This window comes from Notamacropus eugenii, chromosome 2, assembly GCF_028372415.1.
Source record: "Notamacropus eugenii isolate mMacEug1 chromosome 2, mMacEug1.pri_v2, whole genome shotgun sequence".
Classification (NCBI taxonomy): domain Eukaryota; kingdom Metazoa; phylum Chordata; class Mammalia; order Diprotodontia; family Macropodidae; genus Notamacropus; species Notamacropus eugenii.
The window spans coordinates 524,552,773-524,576,060 of record NC_092873.1 but is presented as its reverse complement, the minus strand read 5'-3'; the positions used below and the strand labels follow the sequence as shown (position 1 = coordinate 524,576,060).

General features: G+C 45.6%; 1 protein-coding gene across 2 annotated transcripts in view; it reads right to left on the bottom strand.

The window, feature by feature from the left end:
• The window catches only part of ROR1 (receptor tyrosine kinase like orphan receptor 1), a 363,189-nt gene that overhangs the window by 124,557 nt on the left and 215,344 nt on the right, over window positions 1–23,288 (bottom strand). For both annotated transcript variants that reach the window (XM_072649728.1, XM_072649729.1), the window contains exon 2: window positions 16,975–17,052. In XM_072649728.1, coding sequence (XP_072505829.1) covers window positions 16,975–17,052 — 78 coding nt within the window. The remainder of the gene's footprint in view (window positions 1–16,974; window positions 17,053–23,288) is intronic.

The following is a 23,288-nucleotide window of genomic DNA, read 5'->3' as shown; positions in this document are numbered from 1 at the left end:
TGGCTGCTCTACTTAGAAGCTGACCCTCGGGAGCCAAAATGGAGGGGACCAGATCTTAAGCGCTAACGACAGGGAGACAGGAAGGCTTTCAAAGAACCTCATTCATTTGCCTCCTCCCTGGCAGGAGGGGAAGACTCATTCATATCATCCCACTCTGTTTGGTTTTGCTCTTCCCTGCCCCCCCAAGGGGTCCTTGGAAGGCCTGGAGCTCTCCTGGGCTGGGACTAGGTGGGCCGGCCTTGTTCCAAGTAGCTCCAACCCAGACAACCAGCAGACCAGGCTGCCCAGGGAGTGTTGGCTTTGGATTACAAGATGTCTAGAAGAACCATAAGGGGATGAAATAATGTGAAAATCACTAGTGAGATTCTCTGAATCATCACCACCTGTATCTTCATAAGAGAAGTTAGATGGACAGACATCCAAAGAGTCAGAGATGCTTGAGTCTGAGTCCTTCCCCAAACTTCCCTGGGCTAGTCATTCAACCCTCTTGGACTCAGTTTCCTCATCTGTAAGATGGAGGTAAGCATCTACCTCTCAGGGTCACTGCGAGGACCAAGAGCCAACATATATACATACGTGTATATACATATATACACGTATGTATACATATATAGTGTTTTAAGATTTTCAAAGTGCTTTACATGTATTATGATAACAACAGTTAACATTTCTGCAGTTTTATATACCTCAAAGAATAAGATTTATAGAGCACACTGCATAGATCATCTCATCTGGTCTTCACAGGAACCTTGCAGAGTAAGGAATCTTATTATCCCCATTTCAGCTAAGAAAAACTGAGGGTTTCCCAGTTAGGAAGTGTCTGAGGAAGGATCTGAATTCAGGTTTTCTTGAAAATAAGGCCAGTCCTCCGTCTCCTATGGTAACATCCAGCAATCTTGTGTGTAATTATCTGTATGTGTGTGTGTGTGTGTGTGTGTGTGTGTGTGTGTGTGTGTGTGTGTGTGTGTGTGTGTGTGTAGGGATATGTATATATATAGCTGGTTGTCCTTCATCTTTGAAGAGGACCCAAATGACTTCACCAGGATAAAGTGAAATTTCAGTGTGTCTGACTGTGGCTGATCAGACCCGTGCAAGCTCAGAATGCTCTACCACATTGGTTGGTAGAGATAGGTTGGGCACAGATAGTCTGTATAAACTTTTGAGGTGGATACTCCAAAATTGCACATCCTACATTTACTTTGTGCTGTCTTAATTCTGCTTTGCTCCAAGAGCACAGCACCTTTTCTTATGTGGGCACGCCATGCTCAACAGTCTTGTGCCAGTGTCTCCCATGTTGCACAGTCAAATCCAAAGTTCTTGAGAGACCTTGAGAATGTCCTTGTATTGTTTCTTCTGGCCACCATGTGATCACTTGCCCTATGCAAGTTCTCCATAAAATAGTCTTTTTGGCAAGCATACATTTTGCATTCGAACAACATGGCCAGCCCATTGGAGTTGTGCTCTCTGAAGCCTAGTTTGAATACTTGGCAGTTCAGCTTGAGCAAGGACTTCAGTGTCTGGTACCTTATCCTGCCAGGTGATCCTAAGAATCTTTCTAAGACAGTTTAAATGGAAGCGATTCAGTTTCCTGGCAAGGCACTGGTAGACTGTCCATGTTTCACATGCATATGACAATGAGGTCAGCATAATGGCTCTGTAGACCTTCAGTTTGGTAGTCAGTCTAATACCTCTTCTTTCCCAAACTTTTCTTCGGGGACTCCCAAATGCTGAGCTAGCTCTGACAATGCATGCATCAACCTCCTTGTCAATGTGTACATCCCTGGAAAGTACACTACCAAGGTAAGTGAACTTATCCACAGCATTCAAAACTTCTCCATTTGTTATAACCAATGGTTCCACAGACAGATGGTGTGGTGGTGGCTGAAGGAGCATCTGTGTGTTTTCTTGGTGTTAATTATTAGGCCAAAATTAGCACAGGCAGCAGAGAATTGATCCATACTTTGTTGCATCTCAGCTTCAGAAGCTGCATTGAGTGCACAATCATCTGTAAACAAAAATCATGCACCAACACTCCCTCCACTTTGGTCTTGGCTTGAAGCCTTTGCAAATTGAAGAACTTGCCATCAGTATGGTTGTTGACCTTGATGCCATGTTCATTCTCATTGAAAGCATTTGTCAACACGGCTGAAAACATCATGCTAAAAAGCAGGGCAGCAAGCACACAGCCCTGTTTCACTCCAATACACACACACACATATATATGTATGTATATACATATATATATGTGTATATGCAAAGCACTTTGCAGGTATCAATGCATTCCATAAATATGAGCTACTGCCATTATGTGTTAATGCGTGGGTCTAACCACATCACTCCCCTGCTCAGGAAGCCCTGCTTGAGTGCCTTGTGCCTACTCATCACTGCCCTGGCTCCAACCTTGGCCTTTCCAGACTAATTACTCATTGGTTCCCCTGGTGAATTTAACACACCAGCCAAACTGACCGAATGGCTATTCCCTGTCCTCAGCCTCCCATCTCCCACCTCCATACTTTTGCCTAGGCTGTCCCCTATGCTTGGTTAGAATAAGTCTTCCTCTTTTTCATCTCCCATTACAGCCCCTAGCTCTTTTCTGGGCTCAGTTCAAGTACTGCCTTCCTCAAGAAGTCATCAGCATTCCCTGAGATGTTGATACCTATCTCCATCCCCCACCTCCATGTCAGTTGTATTTATGCATGCATTAAATCAAATCCTTTTTTTCCATTTGAAATGTATACTCCTTAGACAAAATGCCCCTTGTAAGGAGATGAGTGCCAACAATATCAACTGTGCCAGAGGCAGTGTGGTCCAGTAGTGAGAACAGTGGTTCTGATCTGGGTTCAAATCTTGCCTTTAATGCTTAAACCACAAATTTTTGTGTGAATGGGAGAAGACTTTGAGAAGTATGATTTCATCAGACTGAGGAACTCCCCCAGTAGACATTTCCTGCACCCAAAGGGGCCTGCCTGGAGCTGGCAGCCTTCTAGAGCTATGTGGGGAACTTCATTTTTCAGTGACTTTCCCAGGGTCTCTTTGGTAGTAGGAGTCAAAGGCAGGAAGTGAGTCCAGGTCTATAGGAGGCCAAGGCTGGCTCCCAGCCATGACTCTGTCATCTTACCTCTCTAAGTACCCCCATCACCAACATGCTGAGTGCCGGTAGAAGGGACTAAAGCAGTTAATGTGTAGGTACATGAAGAGCAGGCAGAATGACTAAAAACCCTTGCAAATACTCTGTTGCCCACTTTTATCATTTCTGATATGACCCAATCTAGAGACCACTCTGGCCCTAAGTGGTCCCCTGGTCCTTTGGCCTCTCTGTGCCTCAGTTTCCCCTCTTTAAGTGGAAGAGGAGGACAGGGAAGCCTCTGAGATCTCTTTCAGCCTTGGACCTGGGATCTGGAGCCCTTAGAAGTCACCTTCTCAAAGGCTCTTGTTTTAGAAGGGAGACCCAGAAAGAGGGGGGGAGCAAAAAGCTAGAAGTGACATAGCTATTCAGCAGAGAATCCAGGAGCCAAGTCCCAGGATCCCTAGCTCCGGCCAGGCTGCTTTGGCCCTCACCAACCTGTCAGGGCATAAGCTTAATGAACTTAATGAAGGCTCCCAGGTACAGGGTTCCCAGGTGCACATGGCAGGGAGGACTCTGTTGACTTCTGCAAGGGGAGCCTGCTGGACCAACCAAGACTCTGGCGGCTTTATTAACACACAAAATATCAGAGAGAATCAATTCAAGTCAGGAGATATTTAACCATGGAACTCTGACAGGAACTACCCTGAAGTAATATCATTTGGAACTAAAGAGATGATTAACTGGCTTCTCTTGACCCACACAGGAAATCTTGCCTGGCACAGGAATGCAGAATTTTCCAGCCTTGTCGAAAAAATATTTTCCCTGTATGCCGATGCTGTATAATGTGTGTAATGGGTTACAGAACTCACTTCATGTTGTAATGTTTGCTTGGCTTCTTCCTTTTTGGGGTCTTTGCTTAATAAACCAGTGAACCCATTTCCAAGGCTAGTAGACAAGTCTGTCTCCTGTAAACTCTTGAAGGCTAAAAGACAGCTGAATGTGTCAATGTACTCAGGGAAGTGATCAAGAATCCACAAAGACCCAAGGTGGTATGGAGATCCTGGGCTCAGGGCCAGTGTTAGCTGGGAACAGGGAGGATGGTAGCTAGAGCACCAGGCCTGGAACCAGGAAGTCCTGAGTTCAAGTCTTCCCTCTTATACTTGCCAACCATATTGCAATGAGCAAGTCACTCTCTGCGAGACTCAGTTTACCCCTCTAATATGTGGAGTGTCAGACTCATTAGATGGGGAGCTTCTTGCATTTCTTTGTATCCCCAGCGCTTATCACAATGCTTGGCATACAGCAGATCCTAATGAATGTGTACTGACAATTCAATGACCTTCCAGTTCTACACCCTATATTCTCTTCCCTCTGGCTTTAAATCTATGATATTATAGCCTTATGAGGGCAGCCAAGTGACCCAGTGGATACAGTGCCAGCCTTGGAATCAGGAAGACTCATCTCTATGGTTCAAATATGGCTTCAGACACTTCCTAGCTGTGTGACTTTGGGCAAGTCACTTCACTGTGTTTGTCTCAGTTTTCTCATCTATAAAATGAGCTGGAGAAGGAAATGGCAAACCACTCCAGGATCTTTGCAAGAAAACTCCAAATGGAGTCACCAAGAGTTGGACGTGACTGAAACAACTGAACAACAACAACAAAAAATTGTCTTTATAACCTTTCTGGAACCTTCTAGTTCTAGGTCACAGATCCCACAATGTACTTAGACCCAATCAGATGCCAATCTGTCTTGAGGGGGGATTTTTACATGGTGAGTTCTCCATGCTGATAAAATCACAGGGCTTCCCTAGACTTCTATATAATAGGCAGAATAATCCCCCGCCCTTCTACCACGAGCATCTGACCACAAGGCAACTAAGGAATGATGGCATGAATCCTGAGAACAGGAGTCCAAAGACTGGAGGTTTAGACCCAGCTCCACCAATGACTAAAGACATGATCCTCAGGAGTCAGTCAACTTTCCCCACCCTCAGTTCTTTTGCCCTTAAAATAGGCTGTTAATAGGCAGTTTAGTAGAGAGAAGAGATGGCTGGATGTGTAAATATAGTAAACTTACAACTTCTTCTGATTTCCTGAGCTTCAATTTTCTCATCTGAAAATGAGGACAATAATGTCTACACTCCGTATATCATAGGATTGCTTGGAGGCTTAAATGAGAGAATGTATATAAAGTGCTCTGTAGACTTGTCAATTATTACTACCACCTACCACCCACCTGCCTTAGAGGGTAGAAAAGCGCTATGTCAATTTCTTTACATATTCTACCAGCTTCTTTTCTACTTCCCTTCTTTTGGGAAACTGGGTGCCCTCTTCACTTCCCACTTAAGGAACAGGGCTTTAAGAACCAAAATGGTGGTGGAGTCCAAGAGATCATACAAGTTCTTCTGTTTCCTTGCCTACTACATCCCCCAGATGAAAAGAAGCTCCCTGAAGGCAAGGAGATGCCTATTTGGATCCCTAGTAGCTAGCACAGTGTCTTGGGTCCAGTAGGCTTGTTCAACTGGATTGATTCTAGATTCTATCCAGGAGGCTCCTGAGTCCAGAAAGACCATGACCCTCCCCAAGAACACAATTTGAAAAAAGGAGAAGAGTGGGACACAAAATCACAAAATGATAGGACTCATGGCTCAGGCTTATAGGATTTCAAGTGGGAAGAAATCTTGGAGACCAAGTAGTCGAAATCTCTCATTTTATAGGTGAAGAAACTGAGGTAGCATGTGACCTCCGTGGCTGCCTTCCTCCAGACATGCTCTAGTTTCTCACACCCGAGTGTTCAGATAGAACCAAGTTCATCCTGTTAGCCAATGGCAGAGCCCCCTGACTTCATATTCAATGCTCTTTCACCATGACCCCCTCCTCCAGTCCAGTAGAACCCACCTGTGGGCACTGACCAAGGATCCCCTGGTCTTTCTTTCCCCTTCATCCTTTCAATGCTGGAAGAGAAGGGAGCTTGCCAGGAGGAATCACTCAGGGGAGATTTCCAGGGAACAAGACAGGCCTTCTGGGACCCAAGCCAGCCTAGCGGAAGTCAAGAGCACATTTCAGGACTAGTGCTATTATTTATGACTCCGAGAATGTTCCTTGTCTTAGCCAGGATTACCGAAAGCGGTGCCCAGGGAGCAAAGAAAATGAGCCCCCATGATAGGAAGGAGATAAATCTTTAGCTTGAGTATAAATGGAAAGAACAGAAGCCCAAACACTTCTCAGCCTGATCACTCAGTTCCGATGGGTCCCTTCAATTCCAAGGCAGAAGACTTGGGTCTGTAATTCCCAGGGCAAGGCAGGGTGCTCTGTTCCTGGCTGTCCCCAAGTGAACCCCTCTAGGCCTGGGTGGCGTGAGGGAAGGTGATGATGAAAGACTGAAATTTTTTTAAGGAACCCCACCCCAGCAGCATGGAGGGAGGGGATATGGAGCTGTAATCCTGGATGGAGCTAAGGCTTCCCCCCCCCGCCCTGCTGCTCATCTGCCAGCTGCAAATACCTCAGGTACCATCCCCCTTAAGAGACAAACCAGCCAAGGACCCCCTTCCTGTCTCCAAAGTTCTTGTCTGGGACTCATCTATGGCTTCCTCTCTGCCCCAGGGGTCCCCTTCTCTGCATGGAGCAAAGGCAACACTAGTGTCCAAGGAAGGGCAGTTTTGTCCAAACAGAAGGTATTTCAGCTTCAGAAACTGCCCTGGTTGAGGGGGCCGGGGCTGGCAGTGGCCCGCCATGGGGAGGGTCTCTGACTTGGCAAGCCTCACTCCATCTGCACAGATCCCGGGGCACCCAGGGCAGAACCCTTGGTCTCCCATTCTGAGAGAGGCCAACCAGGCCCTCCCCACCTGGATGCAGCTCAGACCTTTTATTGTTTCTGTCTTATGGTATTCTGCTGACTCTACAATTCATCCCAGAAAACCCAGCACAGCATTAAATCTCAGCAGAGAATCCATTAGAGGGGCTGGGAATGCATCTATCAGATGACTCAGACATCCCAGCCTTCTACCTTGAAAGATGAAACATGACAGAGTAAATCAGGGCTGTAACTAGGGTGTGGCAATGGTCCTTTGTCCCAGGGCATTTACAGCTCCTACTCTACTTGGGCAACAAAGACAATAAAATTTAGGATTCCCTTAGGAAGAATAATTCATCAAACAATCCACAGAATCTGCCAGACTGGGGGAATCAGAAATCTGAAAACCTCATCCAGTGTAGCTCTCTCATTTTACAGAGAAGGAAAATGAGGCCTAGGAAGATGAAGGGAGTTGCCCACAATTACACAGGTAGCAAGCATTAGAGGTGGAATTTAAATCCAGTTGTCACAGCCTGGGCTCTTTCCACTGTGTATGGTAAGCAGGGCTGGATTCTTCTGCCTCTGGTCTCACTGGTCATCTCCATCCTACACAATGAATCAGCCTCAAACCCCTGCCCTAGGTCACTGACCAGCTCACTATCTCTACTTCCATCCCCCATCTACCCCTTCAAACTCCAGAACTGAAGAAACAAATCACAGAGGCTGGGCTACTTCCCCTGGGCACAAACATTTCCTAGTTAAAAAGTCAGATTTGGAGCTATAACTAGGGCAGGGTCAACTGGGACTTTGGCCTAAGATAGTGACATTGAAGGGGCACTTTTTAGTCTTTCAGAAATTGCATTTAGCACATGAGAGCAAGAATTATTTACAGCAGGGTTTCCTTCTTCCCCTCTGTCACATTCTAAGTTAACATTCCTGCCTCCCTACCACCACCACGGTGAGAGAAACTTGGGCTGTCTCTCTCTCTCTCATCCCTCTGTCTTTCTCTATTTGTCTGTCTGTCTCTATGTGTGTGTGTTTATCTGTCTTTGTCTCTGTCTTCTTTGCCTTTTTTCTCTCTGTGTATGTCTCTCATTCTCTCTGCCTCTGTCTCTGTGTGTCTTTCTCTTTCTGTCTTTGTCTCTGTCTCTCTGCCTCTGTCTCTGATTCTCCGTCTCTCTCTCTGTCTCTCCTGTCTCTCTCTGTCTCTGTCTCTCCTGTCTCTGTCTCTCTCTCTCTGTCTCTGTCTCTATTTCTCTCTGTCTCTCCTCTCTCTGTCTCTCTGTCTCTCTGTCTCTGTCTCTCTCTCTCTCTCTCTCTCTCTCTCTCTCTCTCTCTCTCTCTCTCTCTCTCTCTCTCTCTCTCTCTCTTTCTCTTATCCATACCAATGAAATCTATTACTTCAAGAGTTTCTTGCCCTGGTTGGATTTTGCAGGGCCTGCCCTTGGCAATATAAATGCTGGCTACAGCTCTGCTCTTCCACAGACTAATAAAATGCCCTCTGAGTAGTTTGAAAGGATAGTTTAAAGGATGCCCACACAAAGCTAGATGTTTGGGATTCTTTCTATGGTTCCATCAGTCTCCTTTTGGGGAACAAAAAGCCAACCAGGCTCTGCTTCACTCTGTCAAGAACATAGCGAATGGGCCACAGTCCTCCACAAAGACACCTCCCATTAGACAATCTTGCCAGTGATGATGTTTGCACCAGGTCCTGAAAGATTAGATATTGGCTCTGAGACTGAATTTGCAGGATGGGTGATTTCAGTTCAGACTCCTGGGGTGTGCTCTGTGCCCCCGGAATCCTGATGCATCACTCAACCGTGAACTCCAGCAGAGGCTTAAGGAACTAAAGACTGGCCAGACAAAGTTCCTACTGCCTGCTGTGCTGGAGACGCAGGAGCAGGGGACACTGCCCAGAGCACCAGCATCGATGGGAAGCAACGACCTCACACCACCTCAGCTGAGCTGCTGTTCACATCATGGAGCCTTATATACAGACCCAGGTCCTCACCCTACTACGAGACTGTCTCCAGTGGGGACTGTGCTGACAATGGTGCACCAGTCCTGAAAACTTCCCAATATGATCCAAATATCTCCTGAAGGAAAGAATGAGAGAATGAATAAATGCCTTTGGCTTCTACTGGATCGGGCTATGTGAAGCCCTGAGGGGATACAAACAAAAAGCAGATGTTTTGTCCTCAAGAAGACTAAGGAGGGAAGTGACACAGGGGTGGGGGTGGGGGTCCAGGAGGGCTGATTCAGCATAGGGAGCCACGGGATACTCATGGCACCACAGGACAAGTAATGGGTCTTCCTAGGAATGGTCCCACAGCCAGAGGAAAAGCTAGAGCAGAGGAGGGGGATTGGTCGGAGGGCAAAGAGCCAGGTCACAGTCAGGCAGAGGAAGAGAACTCTTACTAATCCAGAGACCTGGGTGAGAGACTAACATTGGATAAGGGATTGGAGAAGGGGAGATCCACACCTGGAAGGATGGGCTGTGTATTTGTGTCTTCAGCACTGAGCACGGAGTCTGGGGGAGTCCTTTAGAAATGCTTGAGAATGACTGAGTAATTCATAGGATCATGTTGCCTGTAAAGGTCATCTGGTTCAACCTCATCATTTTAAAGATGAGGAAACTGAGGCCCAGCCAGGTAAGTGACTCATACAAAGTCATGCAGACAGGAAGGGGCAGAGGCAGAATTTGAACCCAGGACCTCTAATGACAAAGCAGAAGCAAGATCATGAAATGTCCAGAAAGTAAAAGGACTGATGCCACTACTGGGCACACCAAAAGCAGACCTTCAATGGAGCCTCCAGCCCATGCTCTGGGTCAGTGGTGACACCCTGGGCTGATCTCATGGCCAACTGAGCTGCTTTTGCCGAGCTCTGGGTCAGTAAGAAACTGCTTTCCTCTAGGAGACACTGTTCATATTAATTACAAAAAAAACCTTACATTTCCATATCTGTCTAAGTTTAGCACAATTCCAGACACAGATTGATGCTAAATCAATATTTTTCTTCCCTCCCTCTTCTTTCCTTCCTTCCTTCTTTTCTCTTCCTTCCTTCCTTCCTTCCTTCCTTCCTTCCTTCCTTCCTTCCTTCCTTCCTTCCTTCCTTCCTTCCTTCCTTCCTTCCTTCCCATTCACAGAGTGAAGTCCTAGAATGTCTGAGGTGAAAGAAGTAACAATAACAATGGTTATGTTAAGGGTCAGGATGACTCAACAGAGAGAACTAGACTCAGGGGCCAGGAGTCCGGCTTTCAAGTTTCTCCCTGCCCTGCCCCCAACACATACATTGGCTGTGTGACCCTAGGCAAGTCACTCACCATCCAATAGCCTCATCCACTCTGTAACACTAGAGTTTGCAAAGAAGATGCCCCCCTGTCCAGGATGTTTCCTCTCTGGGAGTTCCCCAGGAAAGCACAAGCCTAGTCTCTATCCCTGGTTTTAGTGAGAACAGCTCACTTTCCAAGGATTCACACAGTGACTAGCTAGTTCAAACCCATAATTATACAGAAGAGGGAGCAGAGGCCAGTGCATGACATAACAAGGTCACCAGGATGGAGTCTCCTTTCCTCACTCCAGCCCCAGGCTTTTTTCTCTCCTTATCCGGAGCCTGATGCCTGAACTTCTGCTTAGAGAGGACAAAGCCCTTTATCTTCCAATTAGCGATAACCAGCTTAAGCCCAAAGGGCCGTTCAAGCACTTGGGACCTGCCTGCTCACCCTGAGCCCTCAGATCTGCAGCTTCAAACTCTCTTTCTCAGGACTGAGGATCCAGAAGGGATGCAAGAATCCTCACCAACAGCTCCCCTTTCTAGCTCTGAGGTGTGCAAAGCTCTTTGCCTACACTAACTCTTCCCTGGAGTGACCCTGACCGCTCACCCTTGGGAGCTTTCTGGCAGAGGGGTAAGAAGGCAGGATAGGGTAGACAGCACCAAGGACAGATTCTACCAACCAGACAATGTGGCTAAAGGTCAGGCCTGCCATGATGACACCTAGGGCCCTAGGCCTGGAGTTGGGAGTGACCTCACAGGGCATTTGATCCCATCCTCTAACAGGACAGATGGGGAAACTGAGGTGCATGGAGGTCGGGTGACTCTCACAAGGTCACTGAAGCCTAGATCTAGAGCTAGACGGGACACCAAGTCCAACAGACACATTTCATAGATGGAGAAACTGAGGCCAAGAGAGGTGAAAAAGTGATTTACCTAAGGCCACACAAATGGAAGTATCAAAGTGGGATTTGAACCCAGGATCTCTGACTCCAGAGGCAGGGTTGGTTGTGCTGAATTACAGTTATCCCTTGCACATCATAGGGGTTAGGGGTGTGGTGCCCCGATGATCTGAAAAATCTGCATAAAAAATTTTGGCCCTCTCTTTGTACCAGAGAAATCTGAATTATTATGGTGCTAAAAGCTAAAATATGTGGATATTATACAATATTACACACACATTTTATGCATTTCTGAGTTTCTAAACTTCTGTGTCATCTGCTGGCCTTTACATGTCATCTGCAGCTTCCACAATTCCCACTGGATTTCTTTTGTCAACCCGTGATATACTGAAACTGTGAGAGGGAAGTCACAATGATAACTGTACATCAGACAGAACATTATAATGCAGGTTTTCCCTGAGCTGAAAATTGCATCATAGGACTTAGAGCTAGAATAAAAAAACTGATATTTATGTAGAATTTTCAGGTTTGCCAGGCACTTTACATAATAAGAGGATGGTGATAAATAACATTTATATAGCCCTTTCAGATTTCCAAAGCACTTTACATAATATGATCTCATTTGAACCTTAGAAGAACCCAATAAGATATTATTTTCCCCTTTTAACAGCTCAGGAAGCTAAGTTTTGAAAAAGTCAAATGACTTGTCCAAGGTCTCACAGAAACTTTGTATAAGGGATGGGATCCGTCTGAGCCTATTTGTCTCCTGACTCGAAGGCCAACCTTCTTAGGAAGCTGAGGGCTAGCAATCAAGGTCACCCAGGCAGTATCAGAAGGGTCAGACTGCCAGCTCCTATCATCTGACTTGGAAGGCAAAGTTCTTACCATCCTACTAAGGTAACCAACAGAGGGATAAAAATAGGCAGGAAAAGGTTCTTCCCCTTCTGGAATCTCAGTTTCCTCCTTTGTACAATGAAGGTTTGTACCTTCCACCTCTAAGAGTCAAGAACAAAAGTTTTTAATTGACCTGAGGTCCCAGGGGTTCATGGACAAGTTTCAGGAGTTCTGTGACTTTGGGTGGAAATTTTTGCATGTGTGTACATGTATGTGTGTATACACATGTGTATATGTCTGTGTATGTGTGTGCGGATGCACATACATATATATGCATATATCTTTTTTTTTTTACTAACTTTTAACTGAAATTTAGTATTTCCTTCAATTATTTAAAATAGTTATTCTGAGGAGGGGTCCATAGACCTCACCAGCCTTCCAGAGAAGTCCATGATGAATCCCCTGGTTGAGAGTAAATTCTAAGCTGTCTCCCCACAACATTCTAGTTACTATGTTCTAAGTTCTCTTCTTGTTCTAGCATTTTCTAGCCCAAGATCTGAGTTTCCTTTTGGTTCTAACACTGTTTATACTAAGGTCCTGTCCAGATCATACAGTCCCTGTTCTATATTCTGTCCTTTTCCAAATATTCTACGTTGGTTCTAAGGTTCTTTCTGGCCCCAAGACCCCACTTGATTGAAAATGGGAAACAGTAACTGGCCAGCTCCCTGGCCATGCCTTCCCTCTATTCAGATGACCACTGGATTCTGAAGGTCGGTTCATTCCTTCCGTTATTTTCCTCTTAAACCATTTGCTTTAGAAACCACCTCTTTTCCTCATCAATCGCTGCTTTCAACAGCTCTTCACGGGTGGCCAGCTGTGTCTCTTTTAAATTTCATTTCCTGTTGGAAAGGATAATCAGGTAACTGCTTGCTGCTACTGGCTGGATTCCTCCAACAGAAAGCACAGTCATGAAGGAAGCTCAGTGGTGGGGGAGAAGCGGAGGGCAGAGAGGGAGGGGGGAAGACAAGATGAGGAAGGTGGAGAGAGAAGAGGAAGGAGCTAGAGAGAAGGGCAAAGGAGAGAGAAGGGGAAGGAGATAGAGAGAAGGGAAAAAGAGAGAGAGAAAGGGGAAGAGAGAAGGGAAGGAGATAGAGATTAGGGGAAAGGAGAGAGAGAAGGGGAAGAGATGGGAGAAGGGAGAGAAGAGGAGGAGAGAAGGGAAAGAGAAGGTGAAGGAAGAGAGAAAAGGAAAGAAAGAAGGGGAAGGGGATAGAGAGAAGAGGAAGAGAGGAGGGGGGGAAGGGGGGGGAGTAGGAGAATGGATGGAACTGGCAGCTACTTTGAAAGGCATTCCCCCTCAAGAAACGACAGGATTCTTTTCAGAATTCTCAATGTGAATAAGGAGGAAATAACAGAGGCCCTCAGGGGTCTGCATGACAAGGGAAGCTTTGTGCCTCTGCCCTGGGTGAAGAAGTGGGAGCAGCCAGCTACCCCAGGAAGCCTCTGGGCTGGATTCCACCTGCATCCTGGCTCTCTTCTCTCCAAGGGAGTGCAGGATAAAGTAGCTGGGTGGCCCAGTGGGTAGAATACAGAAAGATCTGCATTCAAATCCTATCACAGACACTTCCTATAATATGACTCTGGGAAAGTCACTCGGCCTCTCTCAAGCCTCAGTTTCCTCTTCTTGTCCATGGGACAATAGATTCTATCAAGGTTGTTAAGATTAAGCAAGGTTAAGTCGTGTAAAGTGTCTTAAAAACACTAATGCACTATAATCAGTCAATCAGTCAGCATATTTTTATCAAGTGCCTACTTACTACATACTGAGGGAAAGTCTGAAAACCAGAGAAAACAGGGAAGTAAGAAGAAATTGCTCCCATTTCTATAAGATTTCCAGACACTAGACTAAAAGGCCAGGCTAAGTCCTTTAAGTCCCCAGCACCCTGCCTGAAATATCACCATCATCCTGTCCTTTAGACTGAAAGTTCTTTTAAAAATGCAAATATTACTAAAAGAACTAAAAGGTATTAGTAACTAATACCTTTTCCCAGATCCTGTGGGAAGCTAGGCAGCACAGTAAATGGGGCACCTCTCCTATAGTCAGGAAGATTTGAGTTGAAATCCAGCCTCAGACACTTACTAACTGTGTGACCCTGGGCAAGTCACTTCGCCCTGTTTGCCTTAGTTTCTTCATCTGTAAAATGAGGTAGAGAAGGAAAAGACGAATCACACCAGTATCTCTGCCAACACCAAATGGGGTCACAAGGACACAAGTGAACATCTACAACAACCATCAGATTCTATATCCAATCTCCCAAAAGAGCATCAAGGGAGTAAGACATAAGCCAGTTAAATTCTGAATCAATTCAACAAATACTCATTAAGCAGTTACTGTGTACAGAGCACTGATGTCATAGATCTGCGATTGGAAGGGACCTTAGATGTCATCTCATCCTCAAGGAAATGAAATAAACTGCAGTGTTGTGCAGCAGGTAGGAAACAGAAAATATGGGATCTGAACCCAGGCTTTGACTCTAAAGCCAGGTCTCTTCCCTTTGTAGCATGCTGCTGAGGAGACACAAAGCTTAGATACAGACATCCACCACAGCTCCCACAAGAGCACCTGCCAGTCCCCATGGAGGCTTCCAATCAGTAGAAGGAAATAAGAAATATCCCTGTGTCTCCTTCAAGGCTCAGATAAATCCCCCTTGTCCGGAGAACCTTTCCCAGTCTCCCTTCTTTCTGGAGCCTTCCCTCTGGTGATTATCTCAATTTCTCTTGTCTCGAACATGCTTGTGCCTCGGTGTTTGAACATTGCCGCCCCTCACCTGTTTCCCCGCCCCCCTCCCCCCAGGGTAGGGGTTTCCTCTGACCTTTCTTTGAATAACCACAGGTTAGCACAGTGCTTAGTAAACTGTAGGCGCTTAATAAATGTACAAATAATAAAGGTACGGGTTTGTCAACCAGTTGAACTGGTGTGGAGAACATAATGAGAGTTATAGAAGGTAGGGCTGGGAAGGGGGTGTCACAGGGCACATTGAAATGGGGAACACGTATATCCTTACACACAGGGAAAGCATAAGGGTGTGCTTCCCGCACCCAGGAGACCTGGGTTCAGTTCCCAACAACAACCCTTATGAGGTCCCTCTGAAGGGGCAGCCACTGCTCCCCGAGGTAGTTTGCTCCATTTGGGGAGAGCTTTAATGGTCTTACATCAAGCTGAAATCTTCTGGACTATGGCTTCCCTAGGCTTGCCCTCTGAGGCCCGGCCATCACCTTCGCCAAGTCATTTCAATGTAATGCAATTTAGTTCAACCCAACAAGCTGCTGACAATATGAAGAAGGAAAGGGGGAAGGAAGGAAGGAAGGAAGGAAGGGAGGAAGGAAGGAAGGAAGGAAGGAAGGAAGGAAGGAAGGAAGGAAGGAAGGAAGGAAGGAAGGAAGGAAGGAAGGAAAGGAGGGAGGGAGGAGGAAGGACAGAAGGAAGGAAGAGAGAAAGAAGGAAGTCTTCCTGCCTTCAAGGCACTCTCCAAGGTCTCAGACACCCAGACCCCTTACCCTTTCTTTAGATGTTCTTCCCTGTGTCCATGCCCTTCCTAAAATGAGGCATGAAGAACTCAGCTTGTGACTCCAGGTGAGGCAGTAGCTGGGGTGCCAGTGTGAGAAGATCTAAGTTCAAATTCAGGCTCAGACACTTACTAGCTGTGTGATCCTGGTCAAGTCACTTCACCTTGTTTACCTCAGTTTCCCCATCTGTAAAATAATAATAGCACCTACTTTCCAGGGCTGCTGCGAGGCTCAAATGAGATAGCATTTAGATGTGACTACCAAACTGTTAGCTATTATTATTAATATTATTATCATCATTATAGTATTATGGTTACCATACTATCATCCTATAGTAAACTGTACTAATAAACTCAATAATTATAATACCACAACAGTTACAATAATTCTGTAGTTCTTATAGTATTAGTAGTAGTAGTACTATAAAAAATGTGAGACACTATTACTTGGTTATTGTTGTCTTGGGTTGGGCTGGGGGCAGATGGGTGCTAAGGAGGGATTTCAATTAGCCTTTCTTGGCTTCCATAACCCATTGCTGACTCATATTGAGCTTGTAGGCCACTAAGGCCTCCAGATCATTTTCTCACAAACCGTTATCTGGTCAAACCTCCTTGTAACCTGTCCTTGTGATGATGAGTTCAAGCCTCCATACTTATCCCTGTTCAATCACAACTTACCAGATCAACTGTCATTAAGACATCTAAACAATGACTTTGACCCAGTGGCTTAGCTCTGTCCGCACCTTCCTCATCCTCTGAAGATCCCACAAGCCACTGACCAAAATGTATGTCAGAACCTGAGATGTGATTCTCATATGGCGAGTGGATCATCGAGGTCAGAGATGGAGGGCCTCGTCCAAGAAGATAGCGGCCCATCCTGCCATTCCTGCCTGTCTGTCCATGTCCTCCCGTGATTCTGAACCATTCCTTTTACACACAAAACAGCACACACACACACACAAATACACAAGGACATGTACAATCATACACACAAACACAAACATATACATACAAACACACACCAACACACACATGCATGCACACACACACACATCACTGTCTCCATCTCCAGCCATAACCAATTAGTAAAGTTCTACATGCTTCATCGCAGAGTCCCCAACACATCAAGGGTTTGTTGTAAGAGGGCATCCCACAGAGGCCCATGTTCAGGCCTAGCTCATTTTGAATCAAATCCCTTCAATAAGATTCACTTGGTGCAACGTTGAAAGGGTCGGGAACAACCAGTAACTCACATCTTGAAGCACTTGGACCATGTGGAACACTTTACTAGATGAAGGGGAGAAGAAAGAGAGAAAACTGCAAAAAATCTTGGAATTCCAAGTAATTCCATGGGAAAGGCTCAGGGATACTCCAGGTTCTATTTGCCTTCCTCCTCCCTCCATCTCCCGGTGGACAAAACTCTGTGATTCAAAGGCAGCAAGCTTGGCAGAATCCAAAGTCAGACTCTGTCCGTCCCTGAAAGACTCCTTTCCCCTCCTGCCAAGCCCCTTCTGCCTCCCCATGCCTCTGCCCTCACCTTTGTCGAGTTCACTTGAAATGTTCCAGGATGAGGTGGGCACTAATTCGGCAGCCACAGACAAGGATGCTTCTGTTTCTGGAAAAACAACAAGAAGGAGGGAAGTGAGACAGGGGCTGCTTCTGATTCCCTTCTTTCCATCCTCTGATCAGTGTCCTGAGGCATCCCAAGACAGCCTCCAAGCCAGGACTGGATCTCAGGGCTAATAGGTCCTGTGATACGAGGGACAGGAACCAGATATGGATTCTGGAAGACCTGGGTTCAAATTCTACCTCAGTTGCTTTGTAGCTGGATGACTCAGGGCAAGTCATTTATTCTCTGAGCCTCAGTTTCCTCAGATGCAAAATTATGGAATTGGGTCAATGATTTCTAATTCCAGCCCATTTCTATGACCTTGTGTTCATAGTGGATGATGTTGGAAGGTCGTTGGAGCCACATGGATTCTCCATGGTATCAAAGAGTCCAACTCAGTACATTCTACATGGAAACATTCCTGACCTCCCCTGCTTGTAGTCCTTTCCTTATTTACCTAGTAGATTTTAGAACCTATTTTGTATGTACTTATTTACATAAATGTCTCCCAGGGTTGAACTCATATGTGAAGTTGTTCTTGGTATAACATCCCTAACAAATGGTGTTCTAATGGTCTAAAGATGGAAGAAGAGACCTTCAGGGCATTCTTGTCCAGGTCACTCATTTTAGAGATGAAGAAAATTGAGGCCTAGAGGGTTAAATAATTTCCCAAAAATTCATACGGGTAGAATGAGAGGAAGATCCAGATTTGAATCCAGAACCTCCCACTGCAGATATGTCAAATAGATTTTGACCTGAAAGAATATTGGTCTTGGAGACTGGAAGAGACCCAAGTTTGAATCCTTCCTGAGATCCAAGCTGTGACTAGGACAGGGAAACTGACCCAGGGATCCTGATGTAGGAGGTGGCACCTTCTTCTCCCCAGGTGTGACTCTACTTCCTCCCCCTAGTCCACATTCCAGCTTATCTGCTATGGGTAGACTTCATCCCTTGCTTATCTATGCACAGTCCAGGACCTCCTCCCGCACTCCTGGTAGAATAGAAGCTCCCCCAAAGGCAGTCCGTGGTTGTGACCTTTATCTCTCCTCAGCACAGAGCACCCAGCCTTGAACTCCATGCTTCATGAATGCTGGTTACAGTGAATTTTTAGGTTTCTTCTAGGGGCATGAGAGAGTTATTTTTTAAATGATTTTTGTTGATATATTTCATTTTTGAATCACCTACATTCCGTAATGTTCCCTTTTCCTCTCCACTCTCAAAGAACCATCCTTCCTAATAAAGAATTTAAAAGAGTAAAAATAATAATTAGGCAAAAACAAACAGTCTGGCATGAATGCCTGTTCTGTTCTTACAGTCTCCCACCCCTGGAGAGGGAAAGCAGAGGAAAGAACTTTCTCTTATCTTGACCCAGCTGTGGTCATTATAATTTCTCAGCTTTCAGTTCTGTTATTCCAGGGCAGTGGTGGTTGGTGTCTCCATTTACATTGCTGCAGTCATCCCTTCTACTGTTTTCCTGGCTCTGTTCACTTCACTCTGCATCAGTTCCCACAGTAAGTCTTCCTGTGCTTCTCTGCATTCATCATTTTTTTAAAGGGCAGTCATATTTCATTACATTTGTGTACCACAACTTAGCCATTCTTCAATCAAGCATTATAGGTTATTAATTTGATGAGACGCATCTTTCATCCACATATCAGCAGGGTTCCATTGCCATGACGCCCTTGTCCCAGCACCCAAATTTCCTCCAATCCTAGAAGCTCTGCAGGCTGGTTTCTCTGACAATGAACAGTTCCCTTTTCTGGTAGGAATGTACCAGCAAACCGACTTTCCTATACCCCACAGCTGCCAGATCCCCAACTCCTCAAATGGATTTGTCCTGGGTTCAAAAATTCAGACACTTATTTGCTGTCAGACCACGGGGAAATCATTTCCCTTCTCAGGTCCTAGTTCTCTCATGTGAAAACTGGGAAAAATAATCCTCCTGTTACATGGTTAACTGGGTTCAGGGGAGAAAAGAATTGTACAAAGCTCAGAGAGTCAGAGAAACCTGAGCTCTGATTTCCCACTACAATGCACTGCCTAACACCCCCACACCCCAAGACACTTTTCAAGGAAAATAAGCCAAATGCTTCTACCATGGCTAATTGAATTCAAAGCCATGCCTGCAACGGGGCACCCTGAAGTAAACTTGATACTCCAGATGTGGTCTGACTGAAGTGGAAGACTGTCACCCCCTGAGTTTGTGACACTCTGTCTCTCTTAATGCAGCCAGAGATCCCATTAGCTTTCCTGGCTGCCATAACCAACTGTTGACTCATATTCAACTTGTAGCCCCCTAAATCACAGGCTGGTAAGATTTTTATAGGTCTTGGCTTAGATCTTTGACTTGGCCAAGAAAACTTTCTAGACTTATGGCAGTCGTTTGATGGCCAAACATCTGCCCTGCTCAACTCAAAGGAAAGTCTTACCTTTGCTTTTTGGCAACAATCCCCTCAATATTCTTTGGGGGATGCTTTCTGCCTACCAATCAAGGAATGCCATTGCCTCAGAAGATTTAAAATTCAGATTGTGGGTTCCAAGGCAGTGGAGGTATAATTCAGGGTGTGACTTTTTACAAGTAATGTATCATGTACAAAGATACAGAAAAGATCTCCTTGAAGGGGTCTAGGTCTAGGAAAGGGGATGTTCTGATCATGTAGCAATAGAAGGAAGAATAATGGACCAGCCCCAGGCTCTCCTGACCTTCCATACTGCCCTCCATGACAACAGCTGGGATTAAGCCATAATTTGATTCCAACCTTAATGCTGATGCTAACTTGACACAAGATGCCTTAATCCATGGACCTCCAAAGAATCAGGGGGTTGGCTTCATGGAATGCATGAACTTGGATGGCAAAGATACAGTGATAATGAAATTCAATATAACTGGTTTCCTTTGTCACCTTATGGACTTGGTCTTATTCATTTCTCATAATGGCCCTATTTTTATCCAGGGTACCACAATTCTTTCAATTGTCCAAGGTGGCAACCTCAGAGTCATTTTCCACTCTTCACTCTCACTCACCACCGCCCCTCCCATCCCTACATTCTGTAAGGGCATCATTGATTCTGCCTTCCTGGCACCTTTCATAACTGTCTCTTCACCATTTGCTTGACTGCCACCATGAGGACTTGGGTCCTCATGACTTCTCACTTGCATTACTGCAAGAGCTTCCTAATTGGTCTCCTTATTCCAGGTTTTCCCTTCTTCAATCCATGCTCCATACAGCTACCAAAGTGAAGACCCTCAAGACCAGATCTGATCACATCACTCCCCTTCTTAAGAAGTTTTGTTCTTCAATTTTGTCAGTTGTGTCCACTTCTCCGTGACCCCCATTTGGGTTTTTCTTGGCAAAAACCAAGAGTTTTTTTTTTCTCTTGGAGTGGTTTGACATTTCCTTCTCCAGTTCATTTGACAGATGAGGAAACTGAGGCAGAGAGGGTAAGTGACTTGCCCAAACTCACACAGCTAGTAAGTGTTTGAGGCCATTAGGTTGAGAGAAAGTACAATCTGCAGAGGTATTAGTAGAAAGCCCCTTATACTAATGGAATCACAGGTCCAGAGGAGGAGGGGTGTGGGGAAGGGCACATTACTTAAAAGATAAAAGAAAGACTTGAAAAATGTCAAATTTCTATACTGAAACCTGTAATACAAACAGACCAGCACTGATCTAAATAAAGCCTGAGAGTTGGAATAGGAAACTTAAAAAAAGACAGCGATGCGAATCCACCTGGCTAATTTCATCACGTCCACTAAGTAAACTCCTGCTCTACTAATGGGTCACTATGTTTCGGACAGTCTTTGTTTACATTAGCGATAGGTAATTAGAGAACCTGCACGTCACCGAGGAGATCTTACTGGCTGCCGTTCTTAACAGGCTGTCTGTGGGAGCCAAGTCCACCTCCCCAACCCCATGCGCTTTCCGTAGTACCCTAGACATGCGGTATTTGTGCCGCCCTTTGGGAAAACCTCTACACATCATACTCGATCGGCCAAGTTGTAGGGAGCTTCGGAAGAAACATGACGAATCATTTCAGGAGGAGCGAGGCAGGGAAGGGAGTTGGGGGGACCCAGATGGACCCTGACATCCCCTACATTCAATATTTTTATAGCTTCATCTTACGGCTCCCACCGAAATTGGTGAAAGATGGCGGGGGGGGGGGGGGGGGGGTTCACTTTACTACATCAATTCTGTAGATAGCTAACTGCCTGCCATTTGGTTTTTCCACTCCAACGTCTGAATGGCTGATTGATTAGAATGTCAGAGTGGTGAAAAAGGAATGGATTCTTGGCACTATTCACAATTTAAAAAAAGAAAAGAAAAAGTTCCAGACTTGTCTTTGGACGGTAATTAACAGGCATTCAGGGGCTCCCCAGGGAGATTGGTTCAATTTACCAGCTCATTAAGTGATTTTATGCTGATGCTGGTGCCCCGTATTCCCCAACCAATACATGTTCTTTAAGAGAAAGCTTAGTGTAAAGGAGAAGGTGCTCATTGGCCTTGGAGTTAGGGAGACCTGGGTTAAATCCCATCTCAGATCCTTATGGGGCCCTGAATCATAGATTCAGAGTTCAAAGGGGCCTCAAAGGCCACTGAGTCCAACCCCAGCAAGCAGCAACATTTTTAAGGCAATTCAAGGTTTGCTCATGACAACCCATGGAGGAAGGTGCTTTTCTTTATTCTCACTTTACAAAATAGGAAACTGAGGAACAGAGATTTTAAGTTTACTCCAATAAACATGTATTAAACACCTGCTAAGTGCCAGGCATTGTGCTAAGTTCAGAGCATACAATTAATAAAAAGAGATATTAAATGACTTGCCTAAGGCCAAACAACTAGTTTAAGGCATGTCTGAACTCAGGTCTTCCTAGCTCCAAGTCTTGCACCTGGCTGCCATGATGGGGAAACTGAGGCCCAGAAAACTGAAGCCTAGAGTCACTGGGCAAGTCACTAGACCTTCCTCAAACTCAGTTTCCTCCTCTGTTCTGTTTTAGTGCTCAGGCTCAAGACTGTCTGGTAGAAATAATCGCTAACTTGGGGACGGGCTTTTCAAAGGTTTGCAGAGTACATTGTGTTCTCTCATAACAATCCTTCAAGCAACTGCTCTTAGCGTCCTCCTTTCACTGAAGAGAAGGCTGGGGGTCAGTGTGGCTCAATGACATGCCCAGGGTCACACAGTTAGGGAGGGTCAGAGATCAAGTATGTTCAATGCTTTTCAAACCACAAGTAAATACCAGTTATGAAGTCAAATCATCCCTGTCTTGCTCTCCAAATAAAAAGCATAAAAATAACTCCTTGGCCCAATAGCTTACAAATATCGGATTGTCAATGGCCAGTTTTTCTGAAAAGCAGGTGTTTGTATGACATGGCATGTTTTCATGACACCAGATCATAGGATCATGAAATGAGAGGGGGGAGGGACCAAGCCCCTCCAAGCCTCTGGGTCTTCAATGTAATAGCCTGTCAGAGCTGGAGAGACCCTTGGACAGCATCTCATCTAATGCTTGTATTTTGCAGAAGACATTTTCACTCCATTTGGTCTCAGTGATTGGGACCCTAAGCCTAGAGAAATATTCCGACACTGCTCTGGAGACTGAAGCAAGCTACCCGTGCTCGGAAAAACTCAAATTCCTATCTTCAGTGATCTTTTTATAAGGGCCAGCCTCCAAAAGAACCTCCCCACAGACCTAATCATCTTGCCATCAGGAGGGTTGGAATAGAGGCGGCTTCTCTCTTTAACTTCCAGACACTTGAAGCCGTCTCAGTCTCTCAGCCCTTTGTGGGGAAGGCAAGACTGGGCCATGAGCCCTGCCTTGGAAGGATGCGCACTCCGTGAAGAGCAGAAATGGTCTCTAAAAGGATTACTGCTTCATCTCAGAACTTGGCAGGTAGGGACGTCCCTTTCCACAAGACCCCAAGAGCTGCCAAGAAAGTATTTAATCATGGAACATCCTGTATCCTGGTCCAGAGACATTTGATATTCTGGAGTCCAAACGTCTGGTGGATCGAGAGTTTCAGGAAGACTGAAGGAGGGACCAGGCCAATGGGGGCAGGGATGGGAGTGGGACCAAGGGAGCAGGGATAGGATGGCAGCTAGGCAAGGGGAGAGGCAACCCCAGCTTACATTCCCCCACACACACACACTTCACCACCTCAACTCCTACTTCACTCAGTTGATCAGCACCAAACTCTAGCACCTCTGACTACTTATGCATCAGGTGGGGAGGCATCTTCTCCCTC